This window comes from Suncus etruscus, chromosome 6, assembly GCF_024139225.1.
Source record: "Suncus etruscus isolate mSunEtr1 chromosome 6, mSunEtr1.pri.cur, whole genome shotgun sequence".
NCBI lineage: Eukaryota > Metazoa > Chordata > Mammalia > Eulipotyphla > Soricidae > Suncus > Suncus etruscus.
In genome coordinates, this window is record NC_064853.1 from 44,883,719 (window position 1) to 44,900,683 (window position 16,965).

The 16,965-nt window shown below is 45.6% G+C and overlaps 1 protein-coding gene across 1 annotated transcript in view; it reads left to right on the plus strand.

Annotated features, from left to right (window-relative positions):
• The first annotated feature begins 748 nt into the window (after window positions 1–748).
• ZBTB8OS (zinc finger and BTB domain containing 8 opposite strand) overlaps window positions 749–16,965 on the plus strand; it is a 47,769-nt gene continuing 31,552 nt past the window's right edge. The window contains exons 1-3 of the mRNA XM_049775145.1: window positions 749–851; window positions 15,254–15,278; window positions 16,234–16,355. Coding sequence (XP_049631102.1) covers window positions 755–851; window positions 15,254–15,278; window positions 16,234–16,355 — 244 coding nt within the window. The 5' untranslated portion in view covers window positions 749–754. The remainder of the gene's footprint in view (window positions 852–15,253; window positions 15,279–16,233; window positions 16,356–16,965) is intronic.

The window sequence follows — 16,965 nt, forward strand, 5'->3', positions numbered from 1 at the left end:
CACGGCCTTAAGAGGCTCATTTCCTTGGCTTCCGCGCGTGCGCGGACTTCTGAGGGGCGTGCGCGCCAGCTCGTGGTCACGTGTCTGAGCCTCTCGGCTCCTCCTCCCTCTCTCCCTCCCGCTAGCTGGTCACGTGCCCGAGCCTTCCGCCCCCCCTCACCGTCAGCTTGCGGTCACGTGCCTGAGCCTCTCGGCTCCTCCTCCCTCTCCCCCTCCCGCTAGCTGGTCACGTGCCTGAGCCTGTCGCCCCTTTACCGTCAGCTTGTGGTCACGTGCCTGAACCTCTCGGCTCCTCCTCCCTCGCCCCCTCCCGCCAGCTTGCGGTCACGTGCTCGAGCCTCTCTGCTCCTCCTCCCTCGCCCCCCTCCCCTAGTCTCCTGGGGGCGGCCATTTTCTTAAAGGCTGTGAAGCCCGCCACTCTCCCCTCAGACCAGTCATCTAAGGCTGCTCTCGAGTCTAGTTTTGCGACTTCGAGGGGGAAGCGGACTTATTATTCGTTCAAAGGGCTCCTACTCCCAGGGCTTCCCCGATGTAGTGGCTTCTTTAGTTCTTAAAACTGTTGACGGAGTAAGCGCAGAAAATGGGGCCTAGCACAGGGTTCCCAAGATCGAAGGTTAAAAAAAAAAAAAAAAAAAAAGCGCTAGGCCTTTAAAAGGGGGCGTGGCAACTGTGGCGTTCAGGGCGGAAGTTGTAAGTCAGGGCGGAAGTAAGGCTTCAGAGGGCGGAAGTGGTGTGTTCTTGGAGTAGTGCAGTCATGGCGCAGGAAGGGGAGGATGTCCGAGATTATAATTTGAACGAACAGCAACTGGCGATCAAGGCCAAGTATCCTCCAGTCAATCGGAAATATGAATGTGAGTAGCGCCTTCGTTTGTTTTTTTTCCCCCGAGGTTTTCGGCCTCGGTTTCCACTTTTTCCAGTGAGAGCTTCAGTTGTGCTTGTCCCAGGGATGTTGAATGGGTTAAAAACGAAACCAAAAATCCCTTCGACTCACTTGACGGATTCTTTTTTTTTTTTTTTTTTGGATTCTTAAACTTTTTTCGCATCTGTATTTATCTTGTGGAAATGTGTCCACATTTATCTTTTGGAGATTTTGCTAGTGTGTTCATCCTGAAGATGAGTCAGTGTGTGCAAGAGTTTCTGGGGTTACCGGCTCCTTGAGACTCCAAAAGGTAGCGAGGCTAGGGTGGATGACTCAGAAAGGGAGGAAGAGGGAAGTGGGCTTTTATGATGTGGTCTCTTCCCTGGATCGTGCTACTGTTTTGAGTTTGCTCGCGGTGCTCAGGAGTCGCACTAGGCTCTGCACTCATGAATTACTCCTGGTGGTGCTATAGAATCCTGTGGGATGCTAGGAATCGACCTGAGTGGCCTCGTGCTGGACAGAGCTTACCCGCTGAACTATCCGTCCCTACTTGAAAGTTCTATAAATGTTAAACTGTCATCCCTACTAGTGGCTGTGCTTTGGAAATGCTCAGATTTGTCCTCTGTTTAAAGCACAGCTTATAACAATATACCAAGTTCTGTAACATTCAGAACCATGTATGTCTCCCTAGTTTATTTTTCATAGGAATTTTTATTTTGAGGGGTACACAAGAGGGAGGTATGAGGGCTCCTGCCTTGTCATTTGACACCTGGTGTTGGAGAGGAACCTGAGGTGTGCTTGCAAAGCCTGAGCCATCACCCTAGCCTATATAGATCAGGGGTCCTCAAACTTTTTAAACAGGGGGCCAGTTCACTGTCCTTCAGACTGTTGGAGGGCCAGATTATAGTAAAAACAAAAATTATGAACAAATTTCTATGCACACTGCATATATCTTATTTAGAAGTGAAGAAACAAATAAATACAATATGTGGCCCGTGGGCCGTAGTTTGAAGACCCCTGCTATAGATGATGATTTAAAAAATTTAAAGGAAAGGGTGTGGTAAATCTATTGCCTTCCACTTCCACTTGTGTGACTCTGACCTCTATTCCAGATACCTAAGGGGAATTCTGAGTGACTCACAAACAAACAAAAAGTAATTGAAAACATATGATTAAGAATTCAAAAATTACGGCCCGGAGAGATAGCACAGTGGCGTTTGCCTTGCAAACAGCCGATCCAGGACCAAAGGTGGTTGGTTCGAATCCCGGTGTCCCATATGGTCCCCCGTGCCTGCCAGGAGCTATTTCTGAGCAGACAGCCAGGAGTGACCCCTGAGCACCGCCAGGTGTGCCCCAAAAACCAAAAACCAAAAACCAAAAAAAACCGTCCTAGTCAGTTTACTATGTGAATATGCAAAGATGTCCTTCTCTTTAACTTATTCACTTCAACTTAGTGGGCATAGGGATATATCTGGTCTTATTCTTGAGTTGTGAATGTACTTACTTTTTCATATCTATAGCACATATTTTACAAGATAAATTACGGCTAGAGGAAGTCTCACACCCCTGGAGTGATCCCTGACCTTAGAGCCAGGGTTGTGGCTCTATCCCTGAGCCACTGGAGATATATATGGCCCTCCCCCAATAAAATAAAAGAGGCTGTGGGGCCGGAGAGATAGCATGGAGGTAGGGCGGTTGCCTTGCAAGCAGAAGTGCCGTGGTTCGAATCCCGGCATCCCATATGGTCCCCAGAGCCTGCCAGGAGCCATTTCTGAGTGTAGAGCCAGGAGTAACCCCTGAGCGCTGCTGGGTGTGACTCAAAAACAAAAAACAAACAAACAAAAAAGGCTGGATAGCTAATACAGTGGATAGAGTCTTTAGAGCCTTGCACACAGCTGACCAGGGTTCTGTGCCTGGCAACCCATGTAAGACCTCAGGCACCACCAGGAGTAATTTCTGAGTGCAGAGCCAGGAGTAATCCCTGAACATCACTGGGTGTGTTTCAAACCTCCTCTCTTCCCTCAAAACAGAATAAATTGCTTTGTCATTTTAAACTTTAAAATTCCTTTTTTTTTGTTTTGTTTTGTTTTTGGGTCACACCCAGCAGTGCTCAGGGGTTACTCCCAGCTCTATGCTCAGAAATAGCTCCTCTAACAGGCGTGGGGGATCATATGGGATGCGGGATCATATGGGATGCCGGGATTCGAACCACCATTCTTCTGCATGCAAGGCAAATGCCCTACCTCCACGCTATTTCTCCGGCCCAAACTTTGAAATTTCTTCTTTTCTTTAAAATGATTATCTTTATTTAAACACCGTGATTACAAATATGATTATAGTTGTATGAGTACAGTCATGTAAAGAACACCCCCTTCACCAGTGCAACATTCCCACCAGCAATTTCCCAGATCTCCCTCCTCCCCACCCACCCCCACACCTGTACTCGAGACAGGCTTTCTGCTTCCCTCATTCATTCACATTGTTATGATAGTTTTCAGTGTAGTCATCTCTCCAACTGCATTCATCACTCTATGTGATGAGCTTCATGTCATGAGCTGCCCCTACCAGCCCTCATCTCTCTTGTCTCTGAGATACTGTTAAAAATGACTTTCATTTTTCTGTTTGGTTTTTTTTTTTTTTTTTTTTTTTTTTAGTTTTTGGGTCACACCCAGTGGTGCTCAGGGGTTACTCCTGGCTGTCTGCTCAGAAATAGCTCTTGGCAGGCATGGGGACCATATGGGACACCGGGATTCGAACCAACCACCTTTGGTCCTGGATTGGCTGCTTGCAAGGCAAACGCCGCTGTGCTATCTCTCCGGGCCCTTCATTTTTCTTAAAGCCCATAGATGAGTGAAACCATTCTGCGTCTTTCTCTCTCCCTCTGACTTACTTCACTCAGCATAATAGATTCCATGTACATCCATGTATAGGAAAATTTCATGACTTCATCTCTCCTGACGGCTGCATAGTATTCCATTGTGTATATGTACCACAGTTTCTTTAGCCACTCTGCTAAAGCTTGAAGGTACCCTAGGCTTTCCCCCATTATCCATTCAGCTCCTTAGGGAGGGTCTGGGTGGGGCTCCGAATTTCCGGCCTCCCAGCTTCTTGAAGTCACTGGTAATCTCTTTCCAGTCTATATTTTCAAAATCACACAGGGGCACAAGATACATTAATAGTACTCACTATCATTGAATTATGTTTTTATGTATGCAGAATGTCCATTTTGTACTCTGCCCTTTTGCACACCCCTACAAAAGATCATTTTTCTCTTTAACTTCCTTAACCCCTATCATCATTACTCCTCTTTTACCCTTTCTTTTTTTTTTTTTTTTTTTTTTTTTTTTTTGGTTTTGGTGTTTGGGCTACACCCAGCGGTGCTCAGGAGTTACTCCTGGCTGTCTGCTCAGAAACAGCTCCTGGCAGTCACGGGGGACCACATGGGACACCGGGATTCGAACCAACAACCTTTGGTCCTGGATGGGCTGCTTGCAAGGCAAACGCCACTGTGCTATCTCTCCGGGCCCCTCTTTTACCCTTTCTAACTTAAGTACTGTAGAGTCCTAAGTCACAGACCAAAGTGGTGTTCTGGAGTTAACATCCACCCAACTTTTCCAAAAGGCATAAAAAGGACACATATGTCTTTTCAACATTTTATGGGTGTTTTCTTTGATGGCTATAACTTTTGCTGAATATTTTCTTATACAGTGACGATCCCCCCCTTTTTTATCTTCTCTTTGTGAACTGCTCAATATGGAATTTGGTGTGAAAGAATCCCTCAGTTTAATGCTTATGTTTGGACCAAGTCATGGGTATTGTTGGGTGTGTTCTTACTCCCCCATATACTCAGATAACGCCATGTGGCTTTATTTCTTGTTTGCTTAGGCACACTAAAACGGGAAAATACTATACATACCATGTTTCATTTTGGGGCTAGGCTCAGGGGTTACTCTTGGCAGCTTGCGGGACCATGTAGGATGCCAGGTATTGAACTCCGGACAACTGCTTGCAGGGCAAATGCCCTATCTTCTGTGCCAGTGGTCCTCAAACTATGGCCCGCGGGCCACATATTGTATTTGTATCTGTTTTGTTTCTTCATTGCAAAGTAAGATATATGCAGTGTGCGTAAGAATTCGTTCATAAGTTTTGTTTTTACTACAGTCATACCCTCCAATGGTCTGAGGGACAGTGAACTGGCCCCCTGTTTAAAAAGTTTGAGGACCCCTGCCTGTGCTATGACTCAGGCTCTAGAGGTGTAAGCTTATACTAGCCTTGTTTAATTTAATTGTGCCTCTTGGCTCATAATTATATACTATTTGAAAAGGCCAAAAATCATATATAATAATTTTAGTTTCCTTTTTTTTGTTTCTGTTTTTGTTTTTGGGTCACACCAGGCAGCGCTCAGGGGTTACTCCTGGCTCTACGCTCAGAAATCGCCCCTGGCAGGCATGGGGGACCATATGGGATTCGAACCACCATCCCTTTCCTTTTTTATGAGGTTGTATTTCTCCTGGGATGTGTATATGTATATGTGTGTGCATATATATACATTTAACAAGATTATTGGGAAAATGCAATAGACTGAGTGAGTGTTAGCTTTATATGCAGTAGACCTGGGTTTATCCTTGGCACCAAATGCCCCTTCTTCTTAGCACCCCCAGGAGTGACTCGAGCACAGAGCAAGCAGTGTGTCATTTCTTTTTCTTTTTCTTTTTTTTTGTTTTTTTGGGCCACACCCGGCAGTGCTCAGGGGATACTCCTGGCTATCTGCTCAAAAATAGCTCCTGGCAGGCACGGGGGACCATATGGGACACCGGGATTCGAACCAACCACCTTTGGTCCTGGATTGGCTGCTTGCAAGGCAAACACTGCTGTGCTATCTCTCCGGGCCCCAAAAATGTCTTTTTTTTTTTGGGTCACACCCGGCGTTGCTCAGGGGTTACTCCTGGCTGTCCGCTCAGAAATAGCTCCTGCCAGGCACGGGGGACCATATGGGACACCGGGATTCGAACCAACCACCTTTGGTCCTGGATCGGCTGCTTGCAAGGCAAACGCCGCTGTGCTATCTCTCCGGGCCCGTCATTTCAAACATGAATTAAGCAAGTGGTTATCATTTTATTTTATTTTATTTATTTATTTATTTATTTTTTTTGGTTTTTGGGCCACACCCGGCAGTGCTCAGGGGTTACTCCTGGCTGTCTGCTCAGAAATAGCTCCTGGCAGGCACGGGGGACCATATGGACACCGGGATTCGAACCAACCACCTTTGGTCCTGGATCGGCTGCTTGCAAGGCAAACGCCACTGTGCTATCTCTCCGGGCCCATCATTTTATTTTTTGTTATTTGACTTTGATCATTTCAACCTCACTACAAAAGAAATAATCTGCATTGCTCTAAATTTGCTGAAAATGATCCAAGCCACCTGGATTCTTATGATGCTTATGATCTTGGTAGCATCCAAACTGATCTTTCACTATGAGATATTTTTCCTTTGCTTATTAAAGTCAACACATTTTCCAAAGACTTCACAATGATTCTCAAGAATTACAGCCTCTAGGTATGCTTATTATTTGTTTTTAAAACCATACCCAATGGTTCTTGGGGATCAAATGAGATGTGAGTCCCTCTGGCCCTATCTTTATGAAACAATGGTAGAAGTTGTAGCCTCCTGACCCACCTGTGCCCTGGACAGAAAAACGACATTGTTGTTTTTGTTTTTGTTTTTAGGCCACACACACTGTTCAGCGTTTGTTATGCCTGACTTTGCTCTGGGAAGGGTACCATACAGGATGCTGGGGATTAGACTAGGTCAGCTGCATTCCTTATCTGCTGTACTTCCTCTCTGGCCCCAAGTACAAAAAAAAAAAAAAAAAAGAAAGAAAGAAAAGAAAAAAAAGAAAAGATTTTATGGGGCTAGAGCTATAACACAGAAGGGTAGGGAATTTGCCTTGCATGTGGCTGACCCAGGTTTGATCCCTGGCATCCAAGCTTGCCAGGAGCACAGAGCCAGGCCAGGAGTAACCTGAGTGCTGCTGGGTGTGGCCCCCAAAAAACTACTTTAAGTCAAGAGAAGACCTCTATATAGGGTAGGAGTGCAGAAATGCTACTACAGTCATAACTGCATGTTTGTTTGTTTGTTTTTGGATTTTGGGCCACACTCGGTGACACCCATGGGTTACTCCTGGCAATACGCTCAGAATTGCTGCTTGCTTGGGGGGACCATATGGGAAGCCAGGGAATTGAACCACAGTCCGTCCTAGGTCAGCAGCATGCAAGGCAAATGTATATTCATATTTTTGGGTGGGGCACATCCTGCAGGACTTCTGCCTGGAGACTGAAGAGTCTATGTATTAGCAAAGCTTGTGTTCAACCTGTTGAGCTCTGGCTCAGTCCCCTGATAGTGTCCGTTAAAGGAAGAGTGAAAGGTGGAGAGTATTCTGTTACAGCCCCTTCATGAAAAGTCTGATAAGTAAATCACAAAAGGTTCCAGAGATCTTCATTGTTTGCTACTTGAAGGTCATGGGAGTTAGGATTCTGTGCACCTCCCAGGGATGATTGTATCCCAGGGCTGATTCTGGAGTCCTAGAGGAAAGAACTTTCTGAGTTAGAAGAGATATATATTCACAGTTGTAATCCTTCTTGATATTTAGACATTAGCTAGAACAAACAATTCCCCTTTCTGTGTTAAGAGATCCCTAGGTGGGCTCTGCAGTGGGGTGGGGTGGCAGACTGGCATACTCTAGGAACATGCCTGCTGCTGTTAGATTATGTGATTTATCCTTAGGTCAAATCTTTCTCTCTCTCTCTCTCTCTCTCTCTCTCTCTCTCTCTCTCTCTCTCTCTCTCTCTCTCTCTCTCTTTTTTTTTTTTTTTTTTTGGTTGTTTGGGCCACATCCGTTTGATGCTCAGGGGTTACTCCTGGCTAAGCGCTCAGAAATTGCCCCTGGCTTGGGGGGACCATATGGGACTCCGGGGGATCGAACTGCGGTCCTTCCTTGGCTAGCACTTGCAAGGCAGACACCTTACCTCTAGTGCTACCTCTCTGGCCCCTGGTCAAATCTCTAACACAGGGATTTAGATGAAGTTATGTGGTATAATTTTCACTTAACTTTTAAACTTTATTTAAGTACCATGGTTTGTTAAGTAGTTCGTAATACAGTTGTTTTAAGCATTCAGTATTCCAAAATCAATCCCACTACCAGTGTGACCTCCCTTCACCATTTTCTCCAGTTTCCCACCTCCTCTCCCCCATGACTGCCCTCTTAGCAGATACAAAATAATTTGTTTTATGTTGCTTGTTACAGTAGAATGACTAATGGAATTATTGACAAATAATCCAATAAAAGAAAGTTTGAGAAAATTGTTATATCTCACAATGGGTTCATTAAAATCTTTAGGAGTTTACTGCTTGTTGCTAATTGAGCCTTCTATGAGCTCATTGGCTTCTATGCCACATTCCCATCTAATTTACTGTGTTCCTCCTACTGGGTTGTCAGTCTGGTGAAAATTGGAGGTGTTTCATGGCTGCACCCTTCAGGAACTCTTTTTTTTTTTTTTTTTTTTGTGGTTTTTGGGTCACACCTGGCAGTGCTCAGGGGTTATTCCTGGCTCCAGGCTCAGAAATTGCTCCTGGCAGGCATGGGGGGGGGGGGGGGGGAGGAACGACCATATGGGATGCTGGGATTTGAACCGATGACCTCCTACATGAAATGCAAACGCCTTACCTCCATGCTATCTCTCTGGCCCCGCTTCAGGAACTCTTAACGACTGTAGAACTGGGACAATTTTAGGCTCACGTCCTTTCCTGAGGGGGCCACAGTGTTTTCAGCCCCGAGTCAGGTGTGTCTGTAAGTGGCTTAGCTTGCATCTCTTGAGATTACTTGTGAAGATGGGCATTGTTTTGTTTTGTTTTGTTGTTTTTTTTTTTTTTGTTTTTTGGTTTTTGGGCCACACCTGGCGGTGCTTAGGGGTTACTCCTGGCTGTCTGCTCAGAAATAGCTCCTGGCAGGCACGGGGGACCATATGGGATTCGAACCAACCACCTTAGGTCCTGGATCGGCTGCTAGCAAGGCAAACGCCGCTGTGCTATCTCTCCGGGCCCTGAAGATGGGCATTGTGTATATGACACTGCTTGTGGGATGTAGATGTTCTGCTTGGGGGGTGTCCCCAGTGTATGTGGTGGTGGTGGGAGGATGGCTGCCTGCTTCCACTTCGGGAAGACCCCAGTTTTTAGCCTGATAACAAATATACTGGAAAGTTTTGTGAGTTTGGTGGCTTGCAGAGATTAGTTGTGAAGCAGTGATGTTGGTTATGCCTTTGTACAGCTGTGGGTTTGGGTTCTGGATGAGACTGCCAAGGCTTCAGCAAGGTGAGGACTCTGCCTTCTCCTTTAAAGAGTTTTCAGCCTGAAGACCCTTATAACTACCATATGACTTTTGTCAACTTGGTGTGACATACCTCCCAAGATTATTTGTGAAGCTTTAAAGCAGGATTGTTTACATGGCAGCGGCTATGTTATGTGGGTTTCATTTAATGTTTTTGAGATTTATGTTTATGAATTAGGGTATCCCCTCCCCCACCTTATTTTTTGTTTGTTTTATTAGGAGGGGCACACCCAGTTATGCTCAGGGGTTACTCCTGGCTATGCGCTCAGAAAATGGTTCCTGGCTTGGAAGCCTTTCCACTTGTGACACTGCTCTGGCCCCTCCCCCAACTTCTTTTTTATCCCACCTGAATGATCAGAACTGGAATGGGTGGGTAGAGGAGTCTGCATGGGGGAGAGAGGGATTAAGAAGAGTTAGGGGGGGCTGGGAAGGTGGCGCTAGAGGTAAGGTGTCTGCCTTGCAAGCGCTAGCCAAGGAACGGACCGTGGTTCGATCCCCCAGCGTCCCATATGGTCCCCCCAAGCCAGGGGCGATTTCTGAGCACATAGCCAGGAGTAACCCCTGAGCGTCAAATGGGTGTGGCCCAAAAACCAAAAAAAAAAAAAAAAAAGAAGAAGAAGAGTTAGGGGGTGCCGGGCGTTTGCCTTGCAAGCAGCCAATCCAGGACCAAAGGTGGTTGGTTCAAATCCCGGTGTCCCATATGGTCCCCCGTGCCTGCCAGGAGCTAATTCTGAGCAGACAGCTAGGAGTAACCCCTGAGCACTGCTGGGTGTGGCCCAAAAACAAAACAAAAAAAAAAAGAAGAAGAAGAGTTAGGGGGCCAGCGAGATAGCATGGAGGTAAGGTGTTTGCCTTCCATGCAGAAGGACAGTGGTTCAAATCCCGGTATCTCATATGGTCCCCTGTGCCTGCCAGGGGCGATTTCTGAGCATAGAGCCAGGAGTAACCCCTGAGCACTGCTGGGTGTGACCCCCCCCAAAAAAAAAAAAAAAGAAAGAAAGAAAGAAAGAAAGAAAGAAAGAAAGAAAGAAAGAAAGAAAGAAAGAAAGAAAGAAAGAAAGAAAGAAAGAAAGAAAAGAAGAAGAGTTAGAGAAGTGTGGCAGAAGCAAGAATCAACAGTGAGATTCAGCATCAGATTCAGTATCAGCAATTCAGCAGAGAGGAATTAAGAAGAGTTACAGGAGGCAGAGAGAGAAATGCAGTAGGGTTTTTGCCTTGCAAGCAGCTGATCCAGGATGGATGGTGGTTTGAATCCCGGCATCCCATATGGTTCCCCGTGCCTGCCAGGAGTAACCCTGAGCACCGTCGGGTGTGACCCAAAAACAAACAAACAAACAAAAGAGAATGAAGTGAGTCAACAGAGAGATTTCAGCATCAGATTCAGTATCAACAATTCAGCATCAGATTAAGCAGCAGCAAAGAAGCATTAGCAGTAGCATCAGCAAAGGGAGTTAGTCAGCCAGGAAACCTGCTGAAAATCAGCTGAAAGGGAGACAGGCGGAGAGAGCCAGAGGGAGGAGAGAAGTAGCTGCTAGGAAAAGGCTTAGTATAAGAGGCCATGTGAGGAGGTGTGCATGGCAGAAGGGACCGTCAAATAAAGCTGGCTGACTCCTGGAACTTCATCTGAACTGCTTTGTGAGTTTCTCTGCTGTTACCCTACAGCTTTCAGACCGTTGGGCTTAAGGGGCAGCGGGAGGCTGGCCCAGCCAACCGAGAAAGGTCCCACCATCCCCACACCAACACTAGGACTCTTTAATTTATATTAAAACAATACATATATCAGAATTTTGTGCTGCCAAGAGGAAAGCATTGCATTACTCAATTTTATACTAAACTTTTTTGGGGGGTGGTTTGGGGCCACACCTGGCAGTGATCAGGGCTTACTACTAGCGCTGTGTTCAGGAATCAATCTTGATGGTGCTCAGGGGGATAGCAGCATGCTAGCCATTTTTTGTTGTTCTTCTTAGATTTGTTTTGGGGCAGGTGTTTGGCCCAAACCGGGTTGTGATCAAGGCTTATACTTAATTCCTGGCTCATGCTCAAGGATCACTCCTAACCGGGGCTAAAGGTGGGTTTGGAGAGGTTGTGCAGTGCTGAGGATCAAACTTGGTTTGTCCAATGCATACCAGTATCTTACCTGTTGGAGGCTGGAGAGATAGTAGAGTGGTAAATTGTTTGCCTGGCATGAACCCAACTTGAGTTCGATTCCTGGCACCCCATATGGTCTCCTCTGCACTGCCAGGAATAACATTGTCTGTTTGACCCAAAAATAACAACAACAACCCCCCCCCCCAAAAAAAAAAGTGTCCTAACATGTTGTACATCTCTCTGAGTTTTTATTTGGTGCAATAAAACAAAAGTGAAACTAACTTACCTTTTTTTTTTTTTTTTTTGGATACATGATTTTGATTTTTAATTTGGGGGAGCAAACCTGCCGGTGCTTTAGTGCTATTGGTTGCCCTGGTTTTAGGAGTGAGATCATCTCTTAACTTGTCATCTCATCTTTGCACCCCTTCATGCAGATTGGAAAAGCTTTTTTTCAGCCAAAGGCCATTTGGGTATTTATAATATCATTTCAGGGGCATGCATTTTACAGGCAGACTGGCCATGTGCAAGCTAATGAAAAGCGCAAGTGTCTCTCCTATCATCTACACAGGCTAGGCCCTATTCCTGATCTGAATACAGCTCACAAACTGGACGTTCTTCACCACTGCCTTAGTGCCTAAAACATTGAGATTTCAGTATTTATAAATATCATTTGAGATGAATATGAGTTTTGAGTCTTACCAGAAGACTCTTACAGTCAAAGTATATCTCACTGGGCATCAGAAAACTCTTGTAGCCCCACCTCAACAGCCCAGAACCTGTCACACATTCACTGGAGGTCAGGTATCTTGTAAGTGAAGAAATGAAGGTAAATGATCTCCAAGATCTTCCCTGAACATCCTGTGCTCCCAAATTAGGAACTTAGGATCCTGGTGAAGAGCAGAGTATGAAATACTGAATTGGCAGATGTGGTGGGTAGTGGGAGCATTTTGTATTGTGAGATCCCGTCCCATCAGAGTGTCAGCAAGAAAGCGCTTGTAAAATCACCATTTCCCCCTTTTCCTTTGCTGTTGCTGCTTGTGCTGAAGGGGTTGGGGCTTCACGCACTTATCTGTGGTATGTATGTTTTTGGGAAATGCTCTCTGTGGTCCTGGGAATCAATACCAGTGCCACCAGGATCCCTCTGGGCTTGGGTTGGGATTGAACTCATGCTTGCAAGGCAGATAAACTATTACTAAGCCAATCCCTGGCCCCTATAGTTTGAAGTTATTTTTCCTAGTTCAAAGGAATAGATTCACCTGCTTTGCTGGAACCATAGGTTTGATCACTGGCACTGCATGATTCCCCAGCATCCACTGCTGGGAGTGATCCCTGAGCACAATGCTGGGAACAAGTGTTCCCAGGAACACTGATTTGTGACACCCCCCTAAAAAACCCACAAAGCTATTTTATGAGGTTGGGGATATAGTTTACTGGCAGAGCATTCGGTGCATGTGTGAGACCCTGTATGGAACAGGAGCATGAAGTGTAGAGGGGTTTGGAAGTGGGGTTGGGAGGATCCTTTTTTCTTTTTCTCCAGTTTTTGGGTCACATTCGGCAGCGCTTGGATTACTCCTGGCTCTATGCTTTACGCTCAGAAATCACTCCTGGCAGGCTCAGGACCATATGGGATGCCGGATTCGAACCACTGTCCTTTATGCAAAGCAAACACACTACCTCCATGCTATCTCTCCGGCCCTGGGAGGATCCTATTTTACCCACTAAAGGTTATGCAAAAAATTAATTCTCTAAATATTGTGTTCTGGGGCTGGAGAGATAGCACAGTGGTAGGGCATTTGCTTTGCATGTGGCCAATCCAGGAATAGGGTGGTTTGATTTCTGGCATCCCATATGATAACCCGAGCTTTCCAGGAGCAATTCTGAGAGCAGAGCCAGGAGTAACCCCTGAGATTCACTGGGTGTGACCCAAAAGCCTTTGATTCTTACTTCACATTTTAAAAAGTTCATCTTGGATTTGACTATTTGTTCATGAAATGTGCAATAGAGAAATTTCAAGTTTTATATCTTTGATGATGTAATTCATAGAATTTTGATCATCTGTACAATAGCAGCTTAGAAAAGATCATTGATGGGGTCAGAGTGGTGGTGCAAGGGATAAGGCATCTGCTTTGCCCGTGCTAGCCTAGGCCAGATCATGGTTCGATCCCTCAGCATCCCATATGGTCCCTCAAGCTAGGAGTGATTTCTGAGCTCGTAGCCAGGAGTAACCCCTGAGCGGCACCAGATGTGGCCCCCCCCAAAAAAAAAGATCATTGATTATTTAGGACAAGTATCAAATGATGGGCCCAGAGAGATAGCACAGCGGCGTTTGCCTTGCAAGCAGCCGATCCAGGACCAAAGGTGGTTGGTTTGAATCCCGGTGTCCCATATGGTCCCCCGTGCCTGCCAAGAGCTATTTCTGAGCAGACAGCTAGGAGTAACCCCTGAGCACCACCGGGTGTGGCCCAAAAACGAAAACAAAAAAAATAAGTATCAAATGATAGGAAATGATACTTGTTTGAGACAATATAATATATTTAGGTTCTTCCTAGCTGTGATTGCATCATTGAATGGGTCAGGAAAAATTTGGCAACCGTAAACGGTTTTTGAACATAGAACAACATAGCAACTAAAAATTAATTCAGAGTAATTTATATAAAAGATTCTGGGTTGTTTCTGGCACACTCATCTCTGTTGTTTTTGTTTGTTTTTGGAGGGCCACACCAGCAGCGCTCAGTGGTTGTTCCTGGCTTTGTGCTCAGAAATCACTCCTAGCAAGCTCTGGGGACCATATGGGATGCCGGGAATCAAACCCAAGTTCCGGGATGGCTGCATGCAAGGCAAATGCCCTACTGCTATGCTATCTTCTCTGGCCCTTCTCTGTTGTATTTTTTTTGGGGGGGGGGTGTCACACCCAGCTGTGTTCAGGGGTTACACATGGCTCTGTGCTCAGAAATCACTCCTGGCAGGCACAGGGGACCATATGGGATGCCAGGATTCGAACTACCATCTGTCCTGGATCAGCTGTGTGCAAGGCAGATTCCCTACTGCCTGCTATCTCACTGGCCTCGTCTATTGCTTTTTTTTTTTTTTTGGTTTTGGGCCACACCCATTTGACGCTCAGGGGTTACTTCTGGCTATGCGCTCAGAAATCGCTCCTGGCTTGGGGGTACCATATGGGGTGCTGGGGGATCAAACTGTGGTCAGTCCTACTCCAGCGCTTGCAAGGCAAACACCTTACCTCTAGCACCACCTTCCCGGCCCCGTCTATTGCATTTCTAAGCAGCCCTGACCTAGATCTTGACCCTTATAGAAATTTTGATTCAAATATAAATTTCAGTTCTTAAGAAATATCGCTTAGGGGCCGGGCGGTGGCGCTAAAGGTAAGGTGCCTGCCTTGCCTGCGCTAGCCTTGGACGGACCGCGGTTCGATCCCCCGGTGTCCCATATGGTCCCCCAAGCCAGGAGCAACTTCTGAGCACATAGCCAGGAGTAACCCCTGAGCGTTACAGGGTGTGGCCCAAAAACAAACAAACAAAAAAAAGAAATATAGCTTAGCTGGGGCCAGAGAGATAGTACAGTGAATAAGGCATTTGTCTTCCATGTGGCCAACCTGAGTTTGATCTTTGGCACCCCATATGGTCCCCTGAGCACCACCAGTGATTCCTGAGTGCAGAGACAGGAGTATCATTGGGTATGATCCCAAAACAAAAGAGAGGAAAGAGGGAAGAAGAGTGAAAGGAAGGGAGGAAGGAAAGAAGGAAGCTTAGCAAAGCAATTAACTATAATTTATAAATGGTTATTATGCTAACAAGGGTCTGCCCATATATGTTTGCTCTTTAAGGATGATGTTCTTAATAATGAACTAGTTGCCTTCTTATGGGTCAAATTTAATGACTTATAAGTGTTTTTCTCTCTCCCTCAGATTTGGATCATACAGCAGATGTCCAGTGAGTACAGCTGGAGTTTATGCTTTTGTAACTGTCTTTACACTGCAAGGATGATGATTGTGATGATTTTTGGCCACACTGGCAATGGTGGGGACTGTGTGGTGCCAAGGATTAGACACAGGGCTCCTGTGTGCATGCACTCCAGCCCTTTGAACCCTCTCTCCCTGACCCAGGAAGGCTTTTTTGAATTTTGATTTTTTTTGAATTTTGATGTTTAATGTTCTTTTCTTTTTTTTCTTTTTTCTTTTTGGGCCACACTTGGCAGCACTCAGAGATTATTCCTGGTTCTTCACTCAGAAAGTACTCCTGGCAGTACTCAGGGGATCATATGGGATGCCAGTGATCTAAACTGGGTCAGCCCCATACAAGGCAAACGTCTTACCCGCCATGTTATCATTTTGGTCCTTAGTGTTAAATATTTTTCTTTTTAGAAGGGGCATATCTGGTGGTGCTCAGGGGTTATTCCTGGCTCTGTACTCAGGAATTACTCCTGGCGGTGTCCGAGGATCATATGGAATGCCAGGGATCGAACCCAGGTTGGCCTCATGCAAAGCAAGTGACCTAACCACTGTATTCCAGCCGGTGTTAAAATTTTCTAATTGGTTCTTTTTTTTGTTTGTTTTTTGTTTGGGGCCATACCTGGTGGTGCTAAGTTGTTACTCCTGGATCTGCACTCAGGAATTACTCCAGGCATGCTCAGGGGACCATATGGGATGCTGGAGATTGAACCTGGGTTGGCCATGTGCAAGACAAGCACCTTACCTGCTGTGCTATCGCTGCAGCCCCTAATTTGGTTCTTTTCTGTCATGACTAAAAGATTCCAACAGTATTCTGAAAACCTAATTTCAGTACCATTAATTCGGTTTTGTTCTGAAATTGACTTTGCTTTGGTTTTGCAGTCAAGTTTTCTCTAGTAGTTGCGTTTATCACATAGGACATGAATGTCTTTCTTTAGGTTACATGCCTGGGGAGACACCTTGGAGGAAGCATTTGAGCAATGCGCAATGGCAATGTTTGGGTACATGACAGATACTGGGACTGTGGAGCCGCTTCAGACAGTAGAAGTTGAAACTGAAGGTAACCAATTTTTTCATTGGGATGGAATTGTTACACTAATGTGCAATGTCTGATGTATTTTTTTCAATAAGAACAAAATAGATCGGAGCTTCATTTTCTTCTTTCAACCAGTAAAGTTCATTGTACTTTAAATTTTAAATAAATGGGGGAGATGAGGGCATTGGTGGTGGGAATGTTGCACTGGTGAAGGGAGGGTGGTTTTTTTTTTATGACTGATACCCAGTACAATCATGCTTGTAATCATGTTTGTAAATATTATATTTAAGAAAAGAAAAACTGGAGCTGGAGAGATAGCATGGAAGTAGGACATTTGCCTTGCCTGCAGAAGGTTGGTGGTTTGAATCCCAGCATCCCATATGGTTTCCTAACCCTGCCAGGAGCGATTTCTGAGCGTAGAGCCAGGAGTAACAAACAAACAAAAAAGTTCAAAGATGAGTTTTTATTTATTTGTTTGTTTTGGGGCTACATCCAATGGTTCTCGAGTTACTCCTGGCTCTGACCTTAGAAATCACTTCTGGAATTACTCCTGGTGGTGCTTGGGGGAACCATATGGGATGCTGATGATTGAACCTGGGTTGGCCGCATGTAAAGCACTGTGCTATCGCTCTGG